This window comes from Hippoglossus stenolepis, chromosome 9 (genome assembly GCF_022539355.2).
Source record: "Hippoglossus stenolepis isolate QCI-W04-F060 chromosome 9, HSTE1.2, whole genome shotgun sequence".
Lineage (NCBI taxonomy): Eukaryota > Metazoa > Chordata > Actinopteri > Pleuronectiformes > Pleuronectidae > Hippoglossus > Hippoglossus stenolepis.
Genome location: NC_061491.1, coordinates 17,599,985 through 17,613,851, shown reverse-complemented (window position 1 = coordinate 17,613,851; position 13,867 = coordinate 17,599,985). Strand labels below are relative to the sequence as shown.

Sequence of the window (13,867 nt, the reverse complement as noted above, 5' to 3'; positions counted from 1 at the left end):
GCAAGGTAGATTTCTAACAGCAGGGTGGGTTCTCTTCCAAAACTCATCTACAAAAGCTGAAACATCGATTCCTGTGTGTAAGAATATTTATTAACAATTAAACGAGACAATTCAAAAGTGAACACTGTATGAAAATAATGCTTTAGTTATGTTTTTAAAGTGAGGAGATGTTGTCTCAGCACCACAGCAATAAGAGGAGAACCGTGGATCCTCAACTATTCCTCTAATCTTTAGAACAAAAGGTTTTGCTACAGCTTGAGTCAGACCAGGAACTAAACAAACAGAAAACAATGCTGTCAGAGGTCACTGAAATAATAGAAGATTGTAAACGTTAAGAAACTGAGGAAAGTTTTCTTGCAAGGAAAAACTTTAAAGGTGTCCGGTGGAGTTTTCCACCACTAGTAGCGCTGTAGAGTTTCAAGAGTGAAGGTGTTTGTTTATAAGAGAATCCAACAGGGCACCTTTGACCTGAGATAAAATATAATTACCTCCACCAAGGAAGATATGTTTTCACCCCTGTACGTTTGTTTGTCAGCAGGATGACGTACAAATTTCCAGCAAACTTGGCAGAAAGAAAGAACTATTCAATTTTGCCGCTGATCCACAATTGATTTTCATCACTTTCTTTAACATTGCGAATTAGGGTGTTTTTTTTTTTATATTCACCAATTTCAGAGAGAATCATTACTTAATCTTGACAAAAGTAATATCTATGAGCGTGGGCAGTATGGTGCAGCTCAGAAATAAAAAATGGGGACCTAGCAGATTTACATGTGGTTTCACAAAGGGCTGTGGTGTAACAAATAAAAACCTGTAACTATGTACGTACGAGATGACGTAATGTGGACTTAGATATAGGAATTGTCTAAATCTAAGGGGACTGGGGAGGTATGCACTCCAATGAGTACCATTCTAGTTTTGCAATTTAAACCACCCGGGTCTTTTACTGCTTTTGTATGGAAATAAACATTATTTAATTTAAAGCTTTGGCACACTCTAAAAATATCACATAACAGTAATAAATAACATTTATTCCTTTTATAAAAACAAAATAAATATCAATAAATTAATACATTCAACATTTCATAAATACTTTTCATAACGTGTGTCCATGTAACTGTACGTGCTATACAGTAGTAGACGGATTGAGTCTGCTGTATCATCCATTGTGTTTGATGGGTTTCAGTCTTTGAGGTTGAGTTTGAAACACATTTGTGATCTGAGAGGTTACACTGCAGAAGAAGTTGTGGATATTGTGAAGTGGCTGAGGTGGAGAAGACGTGGATCAATAAGAGTCGTTGCTTTGGAATAGAAACTGAAGTGAGGCCACCACCTCTCCTCAGTTACTGATGAACTCGGGTCATGGTTCACACGTCCTCACAATGTGAAACGTCTTAGGAGAAAAAAATCACTTCAAACTTCAAAGTGGTAGAGAATGTAAAATGACACAAAGCCTCACACCGGTTCTTGGTCCCTACACACAACCACATCTCCTGGCAGAGTGCTTCTTCATCGTGTGGTACACAAGGTTGTCGTCCAGAAACGAGAGATCATCGTCAAACGATATTGGCCGACAACAAGTCTGAGGGGGCGTGTCCTTGGGAGGAAACCGTCTGTTGTGAGCGAGGTTGTAGAGGATTTTGTCGTAGTTGGTCTCGGACTTCCTGCAGGGTCCCGAGCAGTACCTGAATATCATTTCCTCGCCGGAGCGGTAGCCCAGACCCAGGTCCGACACGTTGAGGTGGATCTGTTTTAGCACACAGCCCTGTCCTCTGCCGCCTCCTACTCTAACCTTCCGGCCTGTCTCTCCGCCTCTAGCTCCTCCTCTTCCTCCTTTACCTTGCTGCTGGCTCGCCCCTTTCTTTCGCTCCCTTCTGTACCGAGTGCTGCCGCTCAAGTTTTCTTTGGAGGGGGAGGAGGTGGTGGAGAAAGAAGAGGTAGATGAGGACACGGTGGAGGTGGAGGAGCGACGTCTTCTACCGATGGTCACTTTGATAAATTCCACCAAATCTTCAAAGTCACCGGGAAGGGGCTCCTCCATGGTGTCTGGAACACATTGAGAGGAATGGTGCTCTTCATAAATATCATGTTATACCAAACAAACATAAGACACTACATGCAAATGCAGAAATGGTTGTGTCATTGTTTGTGTTTTGAACTCCAAGTTACAAATACTGTACATTCTGTTCTTATCTATGCACCAGAAATCAGTATGTTTGTATTGACGTCACTGAAGCTGCAGCAGCTTATATTTAGCTTTGAGACACAAGAGGTTAAAAATAATGAATCCATCAAAGGAAAAAAATAAAATGAATCTTTAAGTCATATATGGGAAATAAACATTCAAATATAAGTAGGTGGTGAAAAAAACCTTTTAAGACCACCTTGAGCATTAGGAAATAGTGACAGGCATTGTGTCATTAAGACATTTTATAAACTCAGATTAATCAGGAACATAAATAAAATGATGGTATGTTGGGTCACATGTTCTGTGTGTTCTGTCAAAAACTATAAGCATGTTTTATGTGGGTAGTGCACACTGTTAGAAAAGCTATGACGAAAGAAATAACATGAAAAACCACTTGTTCTGAATGAAGACTGCCTAATTGCTAAGTGGTTAATGGTCAGAATCAGATATCACTGCAACGCTTCAATGACACTAGATGCTGCACTAGGAAATATGTCCAATTCAATGAGCTGTTTTGTATCAAATTTAACATTGTTTTTATTAAATGCCAGTTCCACATGTTTCCAATTTACTCTCATTTCTATTGTATTTTTGGACATTGATCGTTCACAGAATTCAGGACTCAGAGCCAGTCTACTGAATGCAGTCTGGTTTTGGAACAGGACCCACAGGCTCTTACATTTCTCTCCAGCAGCCAGCGTGTCCCTCCAGTCCGCCGTGTCCGCCTCAGAGCGGCTGATGCCCGCGGAAGAGACCGACAGGCGGATCTGAACCGGCGGGAGCTCCAGGGGACTCTCCGAGGAGGCGGAGGAGGCGGCGGCGGCGCGCCCTCTCCTCTTGGAGGACGCTGACTGGCGCCGGTCCCGGAGCAGCGGGCTGGCGTGCACGGCGCTCAGCAGAATCAAACAAGTGGTCAGACTGTCCCATAACTTCATGGTCCACCTCAGTCCCACAGAAGGACATGGCGCGACGCAAAACCAGTTCTCATCTGGCGACAACGACGAGCGAGCGCATGTTGAAGACGTGTAACACACCAGCTCGGGCTCTGGTCGCTGGAGACGGTGAAGCTCAATGTAAAGTATCAGTCACGCGCCAGCTGGCAGACACAGGTCTGTGCGGCGTGGCGCAACATCCAGGGCGCACCAAACCAAAGCCAGAAGCGCAGGATAACTTCCCCCTGAAGTTATTGTTTGGATCCAGCGACGCTTGGAAGACAAAAATAAACGATTCCCACTTTACAGTCCGGGGTTTTCATCCAGTGCGCACGGTTTCTATTGCGCAACGCGGTGACGCACGCAGACTCGTGCTCATCCCCACTCACCATCACAATCCTGACTGCCTGGAGGAAGAGAGCGGGCTGAGAGGAGAGATGGGGAGCGGTGGTGACGTCTCACGGTCCATCCTCAGTCTCCACCCATGAAGACTGCAACAAGAGTCCCAAACCATGACTGAACTCCAGAGTTATTGGTGAGAGAAGAGAGGAGTTGTGTTATGAAAGAGGCTCAGATGACTGCGAGGGAGAGGAGAGAGAAGTTTCACACTTTCCACTAACAACACTCCAGATTCCATTTCCTTCTTCCCCTCTTTGGTTGATATTGGATGGGGAATGAGTTTCCAATCAGCCAGTCAAAACACACGGCAGAGATTGTGTTGCTACTTAGAATCACAGTGCTTTTATGAGCAGGGGATATTTAACAGAACTGATATTCATCACAGATTAACTTAAACACTTCGCTTCCCTACATAGATGAGATCACGTCTAAGTTAGGATAAGAGTCATTCCATTAGATTTTCATTAATTCCAATAAATTGGCATAATGTCTTTCTCAAGTTAGGTCAAGAACCAATGGTTTAAAAAGTCAGTCAATCAATCAAGCAAGCAAGTAATCAATCAACAAACCAGCCTACTTACAACCAACCAACCAACTAACCAACCAATCTACTGCCTATACCTACCTACGTACCACCAATCAATCAATCAACCAATCAATCATTCAATCAAGCATGTAATCAATGAACAAACCAACCTACCTACCTACAACCAACTAACTAACCAACCAACTAACCAACCAATCTACTGCCTATACCTACCTACCTACCACCAATCAATCAATCAATCAATCAATCAATCAATCAATCAATCAATCAATCAATCAATCAATCAATCTTTATTTCTATAGAGCATATTCACATATGACAATTTGCCTCATTGGTCTTAACAATCTGTACAAAGTGTAACATCTTCTGTCCTTAATCCTCAGAGAGTTAGGAAAAACTTATATTGATAAAAAAGTTATGTGCAGGCTGAACAGAAGTACAATAGATGTCCCGTGTAACAGAGCAGAATAACTTTATTTAAAACACAAAAGGTGCAAAAGAACATTTTTAAATACATGTTAGGTCATATTAAAACGATTTCGGACTATTAATACATTTTTGCATGTTTGGGATTTTTTATTTATTCATGATATTATGATGCGGAGAAAGACAACAAACTGTGGATCATCTTCCCGCCATGTGTTTTGTGTTTTTAGCGTCAAAAATAAGAAACACAGAACCTCAGCATCCACCTCCACCATACTCGGTGTACAGTGGAAAAATGTGAAGATGACACTGTGTCAAATCATGTTGTTGTTCATCTTTCCCATAACATGTTTAGAGAACGTAACAAGGGAGGGATGTGCACTGCGCAAAACAATATTTAATGATTGAAAGCAGAGGAGAGATGTCGTGAAAGTGATCTGAGGAGTTGACGGGGCCTGCGTGTCAAGTCCTCTCTTTCCAAGAGTACTTAAAAGTTGTTTATTTCACTGTAGTCTGCAGCACGGTAAAACTGACGGCACACACAGCTGTAATGGTTTAAGACTTTTTGATCGGGTTAAGCAGAACAAATAGCGTATATACGGTCGATGATAATGTACACCACATGATCCTGTTTGATGCAAAGTCCAGATGGATCGAGGTCCAGCCTTGTTTATGTGGACATGTGCGAGCAAATGTGCAGTTATTTCACATGTTGTGGAGTGTTTCAGAGAGCAAATTTAATAGGAGCAAGAATTGCCATAAGTAAAAGGACAATTCAAGTGTCTTCTGATTTTGAACAAATATCACATGAACCCTTGCAATGTGCAGTATTTTCTCTCCTTTGTGTTGTTCATAGTCATCATTTCCTTAATTTCCTCTGTTCTTTATAAGTGATTACTGAGGATAAAGTATACGTGTCCTCTGTTGCATACCAACTTTCTTCTTTCCAGCACAATACTTCCCTTTCCTCCAACTGACACTGCCAATTTTGGACTTAAACTTTGCAGCAGTCCATGAACAATGTTGATGCGAAATACATACACACCATACATGCATCCGAAGACATTTTTTATGCAGATGTGTAAACATACATGCTCTTCCACCTGTGAAGTGTAGTGTTTCATGGTGAATCATGCCTGTGTCACTGTGAGCACACATGTTAGCCACATTGTATTGCGACTACACTGAACATGCAAAAAACCATTGGAGCATCCAAATGAGTTGTAACCGTAGCTTTGGGGAAATTAGTTAACTGAGAGCTCAAAGGAACTCTCCCGCCTCACTGTGTGGAAATATACCTCAAGCTCCAGCAGATTACGCTCCTGCAAAGCAGCAAATTTACCAAACAGATGTCCATTCCCCTCCTTGCAAGGCACGGGGGCTAATCAGGGGGCTGATCTGCAATTGAACCTGTTAGCCATTTTGGAAGACGGGGGTTCAGTTTGACTCACATGTAACCGGATAATTGCACAGGTCATTTCACCCGTCATTATCGGGCCGACTTCAAACTGCAGCTCCAGAATGGCTTGTGGGAGGGAGGAGCTGAGCGTTTTGGATGACAGTGTGATTTGGGAAATGGCTGCCAGGGCAGTGATTATCAGGAACAAAAAAGTATATCCTGACTCTGACACACTGACAGGGAGAGAGGGGAGATTGGTGATAATGTGTCCTGTCGTCTTGTTTTCTCTGCATTTGCAAGTGGATTGATGACATGTAAAGACAGACATGGTTCAAGTGATGACAGTATCAGTCAGTGTCAGAGTGACAGGGTCAGAAACCAGGAGGAAAATTCACAGCGAGCAAGTGAGCATGTTGATGACGTTTCTAACATGGGACATGGCGCAAAACTGAAAAAGAGAATATTGATATTCTAGGATGTAAAAGAGGAGCCGTACACGTAGAAGACGGAGACAAAGACGTCAATTTAAAAAGACAATGAGATTCGAGAGCAAGCATACATCAGGCCTTCCTGAGTGTTAAGGGAGTGATCAACAGGAAGAATACTTTACAGATGAGGGAGACACCTGAGTAATGTGAGAGAGAGAGAGAGAGAGAGAGAGAGAGAGAGAGAGAGAGAGAGAGAGAGAGAGAGAGAGAGATGAGTGGGTGAGGTCTCCCTTCATGCACAGTGAATGAACACATGGTCCACGATGCAGCCGCGCAATCAAGCTAAAAGGGCACATGTCACTCCGCTGCTTATCGATCGCTACTGGCCACGGCCGCCCACATCAAGCTCCACTTCTATAGCTGCACCAATTTACTTTAACTCAATCATACAGGCTCGTATTGTGTCTCTGCATTCCAGACACAGTCATAGTCCAGACTGTAATTGTTCAATGGTTGGCAGAGCCACCAAAGAGCAGCATTGTCTCTCTCTATGTTCAAGAATCATCAAATCTCATAGAGAGCTCTTCTTACACCTCTTTACACATGTCCTGCTACAATGTTGCAGTATTTATACATACATACACACACACACATATATATATAAATCCATCCATCTATCTATCTATCTATCTATCTATCTATCTATCTATCTATCTATCTATCTATCTATCTATCTATCTATCTATCTATCTATCTATCTATCTATCTATCTATCTATCTATCTATCTCACAATCACATTCACCCCCACACAGAATATCTTAAGCAATAGGCCTACTAAGCCTAATAAGTGATACAATCTATAAATACAATCAGAATATCGCACATACAGCAACATATACAATATACAATCTAAATGTTCATCCCACATCTAATATTATATAAAATGTACCTCACACAGCCTCATGTACGATATACTGAGAATAAGACTCCAGTATACACAATAATACGTAGCCTACAATAAGCTCACAATCTAGATACCCAGACATAATCTATCTAACACCAAAACATGCCTAATGTATCTCAAGTTAAATAATACGCACAGATTTCTGTATTATTATTACATTTCAGTGTTTTATATATTTTGTGTGTCAATGTAAGAAGCCAGCCAATCAGGTGTCAGCTCCGTGTCCTGACGTCAGGTTCACTTCCTGTTCCACCTGCACTCAGGAGAACAGATGCTGCCGCTAATGAAAACTGTCACTCAGGGTTCAGAAGCTGTAAAAGTCATTTAAAGATGGTGAAAGCATTTGTCAGAACAGTTTAAACATAACTCACCTGTGTCAGTAACGAGCAGAGGACCTGTCCCTGCTGCTGTCAGAGGAAAACTCCCACAGGTGAGAGATCTTACCTGTTTCTACCATAGCTATCGCGTTAGCCGCTAATGCTAACAAATACAATGGTTCCCTTGTTTTTAAAGTGCTCTCCATGCGATGTTGAAGCGGGAAAACATCTTGGTTTAATTTGATATGTAAACGTAGCTGATGAATTTGATCCTTGGAGAATTGCATGTTTAATTGTATCACTGTAAGAACCTTAACCTGCACACTTCAAGCACATTCAAAGACACTTTCTTAAAATGTTTGGAGCCTTTCATGGCGCAGGGTCACGGAGGAGCACCTGTGTTTTCATGTCTTTTCATGTGATGTGCATTTTAACTCGGTTTAGTTTCTGGATCACTTTTCATCCTTAAGAGTAAATGCATGAAAACACAGCCTCCATTAACAGTCTTTATTAAAGAGTTTGTACTGTACAACAAATCCCTGAGTATTTTATTTGTACTTTTTTTTACACCACTTGCATAATTGTAAACTTTGAATCAGAAGTTCTTGTAGTAACCACAATTCCCTCAAAACGTAAGACAAATGAATTATTTTTGGTAATGGGATTTTGCAATATGTTACTTGTTCAAATTTTCAATTCATATATCATATAGAGAACAGTGACAGGCTTTGACTAGAAATGTTCTAGTTTTTTGTACGTTTCATTATTCCAGAAGCCTGAATGTGAGTTCTGACCTTATCCACTATAGGTCAGGTTTTTTGGATATGTTGGATGTTGAGCTACAGCCCAACGGACTGGACCTTGAAACTCTAGAAATGAGGGCAGTGGCCCTCCTGTAGAGTCACGTAGGCAGCATGAAGGCTCTTGATGCATAGTTTTTACAAAGGAAATGATGAGATAAGGTCCTCTGTATGTGTCCTTTTGGGTGATGTTCCCATTTATTGCAACAACAACAAAAAATCATGAATAATGAACTGACATTGAATAGTTGTCTTGCATATCAAGTAAGAACCGTTTGCTCCCCAACACCTACAACCCAAAACTGATCTAATCTGCTCTTAAATGCAACTGGTGCTCCATTGAAATAACTAGATACAAAAGAACCTACGCCCCCTTGTGGTAAAAAATAATACAGTACACAATAGCTCCTACACAGAGGATTGGAAACCTGAACTTTGAGGATTGTGTTGACACCCTTTATATACAGTCTATGGTTGACCCACACACACACACACACACACACACACACACACACGTAACCACACGTAACCACACGTAACCACACGTAACCACACACTCTAAACTTTTCCACAGTTGTACAAACAGAACAATCAGTTTTGGTTAAGTGAAAACCCTGAGCTCACGTCCGTGACTGAGAAGGAAATTGGGGTCAAATTGACTAGTGTAGACTTGTTTGTGAACGATTGTTTTATTTAATGACTGTGATAACTAAGTGCGCACATTTGAATTTTTTCGACTTTATTAAACAACTTTCCATTAAAAAGTTTATGCTTCCAAAGTGAGACTTTGTGTTTGTGATGATTCTGCTGCGTTGTTTGGATCCTCTTGGCTCTGTAGTCCATCCCAGCAGCTTCTGATTTTCTGGCCTAAATGGCACATCTACACCCCTTTTAAACTTTAATATAGTTTGTCACCTTTACTAATAAAGGCTTCCCTCACTTGTTGTGCGGGTCCTTACTTGATCTCCTGGCACTTTTTCTAGAACACATTTACTACTTAGTGTCTACTGCAAAATCTCCTGCTGTACTGCAGCTTGAGTGTTGCCCCTCACTTGAAACTCAAATATTTGCCAAATCAAATAAAAGCATTTGTTGAATGAGTAAATGGATACACGAAATCCAAACTCACAGAGCTGTTAACGTGACTGTTTTATTTATGCCAGATGAATTTACAACAACTGGGCAGCTTGTGTATTTTCCCTGCAGTTGCCAAGGAGCAGGAGCAGGAGAAGCTGGTTTCTAGCTACATAGGTTAACTTGATCCGCTGCTGGGCTTAGTTCACCTTGGATTGGTGCTACTGGAGCCTCAGGGTGAGCAGGCATTATAGGTTTGTCAGGAATGTCCCAGTGGGGTCAATAACTGTTGTTCAAACAATTCACTTTAATGGTTGTAAGTGTGAAATTGTTGGCTGTGTAAAACCTAAATGGCTTGTAGAAACGTAAGACTACATTCATTAAATCCTATGACATTTTAGTTTATTACCAGTTGAAAGCACTGAAGCCAGATGTGCTGATCACACACACACACACACACACACACACACACACACACACACACACACATACATTTTGTAGGACTTAAAAGCTGCCACTAGAGGACACCGTTAACCCCTGTTATTATCAATGTGTTATACATTTTACAGGACATCAAGCCTGACAGTAATATATTGTTTTTTATTTATTTCATGTTTAAATATAGCTGCCTACCCGTCAGTAGATTTTTCTTTCTTCCCGCAAAGTGACTGTCTGCTGTACAAAATACTACACTGAAAATATTTAATAAATAAAGAAGGCATAGCTAAAGACTGAAATCAATTAATCTTTATTTTTAGTGATCTCTGTGGTGCGGTGAACAATAACATATTAGTTCCGCTAAAATCTGAAAACAAAACATGTCACACCCTCCTGACGATGCAGGCTGCTGTTCCTCTCAATGAGTTTAACAATTATCTAAACCACCAGTCTGGTTAATTTGCTTGTTTTATATTTAAATAACAAAGTAACAAATCATTTCTTTACTTTAACAAGGCTATAATGGAAGCTACCGTTTGTTTCCTGTGTGCTTTGAGTAAACTTGCTCACCAGAAGGAAAAGGTTATTATTTTTGTTAAGTTATGAAAGAAAATTAATATAGTTTTACTGTTTTTAATGACAACAGTTCTATGAAAACAATTTGTTTTTGTTTTGTCACTGGCTGAAACGTGAATGTCTCCATTTCCATCTATGTCATCGTCTTTCTCTCTGTCCCCATCTCCTCCTGTGTGGTTGTGTTTGTCCAGGAGATGGAACCAGTGAGTCCCTGACATGCAGATCAGTGTCCATCACCTCAGCCGGTGAACTTCACCTCGCTTCACTTCTACAGTTAGTAACTCAGTGATGACCATTCTCACACTGTCAACATCCTCTAGAAAGATTTGTTTACAGTTGAAAGTTTACAATTTTTAGAGGTTTTACACATGAAGTTCTCATACAACCTCTATAGTCTCTTAAATTAAACATGTTTAAGATGAAATTTTGTCCTAATGTTTATTAATTACCTCCGCAAATGAGGTTATGTTTTCCCCCCTGATGGTTTGTTTGTTGATTTGTTAACGGACATATTTCCAGGAAACTTCCAGGAGGGATGTGGGTCCAAGAAGAATCCACTAACCTTTGTGCTGACTCACATCAGGGGGCGGACCCAGGATTGTTTTTTGACTTTAACATTGCAAGGTAAGGCATTCTTAAACATTTTAGCAGATTTTTCAGAATTCACTATTTTCATTACGGGATTCTACTGAGTCGTTCTAGTTTGTTGAAATATATTCCGATAAATTTTATGATTCCATGATTTCAAAGTCCAGAGGTTATGTGTTTGCCTGACATTTCACTCATGTCAGAATAGAACACTGAAAGGATTGATGTTAACTTTTTTTACGAAATGGCACAAGGTTCAATTACAGTGTGTTGAAATGAAGAATTCTTTATCAGGTCTTATTATGACTCGTGTATCAGTTTTTGAGAACAGATGAGAATTGGTTGAGAACACAACATAAATCCTTCAGAGGTAACTAATCATCTACATTGTCTTCACCCTGCTGCAAATATCTTATAATGAAAAAAGGCTTTACAACGTCTGAGGATATAGGATCATATATCAAAAGAATCGTCTTCCCTTTGTCCTAAAACAGCAATGGTGACATTTCACTCACTTGACCCGACTCTGACCTCTGCGGATAATCAGATCACAGCTTCAGTGACCCAAAGAGTATGTTGTCATTTCATTACAAGAAGTGGAACATGTGAGTGAAGAGAGGAAACGAGGGGAACAGAAATGAAAACAAATCACAGTCACTCTATTAAAAAAAAAAAATGATACTGCCTTTGTTCGGAAGGTTTTTGATTATGTTTGAAAAGGCTGATTTGTTTTGTGGATCAATGGCGAACGGATGTCTGTGTAACACCAGAAAACAGATAAAGATAAAGGAAAGTGTTACGTGTGTTGGTTTTTCGAAAAGACCCAAACTTCTTGATGACTTTTGTCTGACCGGGTCAAAACATCATTCTATTCTAAGCACGGATATTTACAAGCTCTTACTACACCTGGTATGATCTTGTATTCTGGCTGCTCATGGGAATGCTATTACTGAAAAGAAAACGAGCGATGACATTTTGTTAAATGGAGTCGACTCTCTTTTCAACAACGCTCTCATTTTTCTTTACTTCTCCTTTTCAGATGCAGGTACAGAGGATTAAAACATGTTTGGCCTGCACCTGATATTTTGTATTTTTGCACCAGACATATGGAAAAACGAGAGCTGCCACGTCGTCCCCTCATCGATGCAAAGGAAACAAAGTCCTGTGACTTCGACATGACGGCATCTTCAATACATTCACCTTCTGTAAGTATTCTCCTTAGGTTAATAGCACCATTCTAGCAGAGAAATCTTCATGAATGTGTGATATAGATTATATGACTGTAATTTACATGTACAACTAAAATGGCTTATGTTGAATATCTGCTTGGAGAGACTTTCTATAGCTGACACTGTGGGCCACGGAAAATCAGAACTAGATAAAGGATTTTCAAATGATTCTCCACTAATCGAGGGCTGGTGTTATTTCTGAATCTTGCATACTCATTTTGAATAAATGTAGAATATCCCTGAGTCCGAAAATTAAGTCTAAGTGAGATGAGCGGCAGAGTGCAAATGAAAATGGATTAACAAATCAGCCTGCATGGTTTCTGGCTGCTGGTTAGATGGTAGCCCTAATAGAATAGAAAACTGTAATGAGAAAAACCAACAGGAGAAGGTTAATGTGACCCACTCAATCAAAGGCTCCAGCTTTTTTTGAAAGTTGTGCAGAACACGTAATAAGTCATTTTCACAAGATTCCTAATAGTCGAAGCTGACGACCAGGGCTTTGGCACTGGAGGTTTGTAAGAGTTGGGGGTGCTGAGAGAAAGTGTATGTAATGACTCTCAAATTAAATGGTCAACATTTTATACCGCAGCAGGCATTCAATTGCCACTTGAAATCCACGATTCTTTCTATTAGTTACCCAATATTATCTTCATCTTGTTCTACATTTGTGCACCTGCGACCCCCTCAGTACCCAGACTTCCAGCCCCCTGGCAACAGGGTAAGTAAAGCAAGCTATTGCCTGGGACCTCAAGCTGAGAAGGAGCCGCGGAGGACGGCTGATGGTGTAAGTCCACAGCAATGATACTTTTTGGCAGATGATCGGATATGTACAAGAAACTGTTGCGACACCATGGTCGGGGTCCCCTTACAAAGCCCCCTACCACTTAGTTTCTGCCAAAACTTCATAATTTTAGAAGTCAGCTTGAAGACGAGAATTTCTAAGAGCCTGTGTATTATGTGCCTGGGACGGTGGTGGAGGTTGGTACCATAGACTGTTTATACAGATGGACGATGCATCTTCTCTTCCTCCCACTAACCAGAAATAAAGCCAAAACATCCAGGATGCCCGCGCTGACATCTTGTGCATTTGGGGCCAGAGCCTGCACAGTAGCAAATAAGTGATGGAGCGAGGTCCCACCGATACAAGCGCTTGACCAATCAGGCGTCAGTCATGATGTGTCGCCCCGTTTTTGCAGAATATAATTAAAATCAAACTTGGTGGGAAAATTAACACTTCAAATAACAATCATTGTGAAAAAAGGATTTGACCTGTATTTTTACTTTTTCGTCTGGCTCACGTCCCACCCACAAGGAGGTGGGATTTATGACCTGTACTGCAGCCAGCCATAAGGTGGAGATTGAGATGCCTTTGCTTCACTGTTTGGGAGCCATCATGTCGTCCATCTTTATCTACAGTCTATGATTTGCATTTAAACTTTACTAGGTTACTATTATGTATGTCTATGCACAGTATGACCTTTGTTTATAATTTTGATTAAAATTATATATAACTATAATAAATCAGTTTTCTTTTACCCAGAGCCCCCAAAGTCCCTTGAAG

General features: G+C 40.7%; 1 protein-coding gene across 1 annotated transcript; it reads right to left on the bottom strand.

Moving 5' to 3' along the window:
• Positions 1-1,014: 1,014 nt before the first annotated feature.
• On the bottom strand, positions 1,015-3,504 carry gdnfb (glial cell derived neurotrophic factor b). The gene is made up of 2 exons (XM_035166372.2): positions 2,868-3,504; positions 1,015-2,046 (listed from the first exon to the last, which is right to left on the bottom strand). The coding sequence occupies exons 1-2, from the start codon at positions 3,121-3,123 to the stop codon at positions 1,475-1,477; spliced, it is 828 nt and encodes a 275-aa protein (XP_035022263.2). The 5' UTR covers positions 3,124-3,504; the 3' UTR covers positions 1,015-1,474.
• Positions 3,505-13,867: the final 10,363 nt, after the last annotated feature.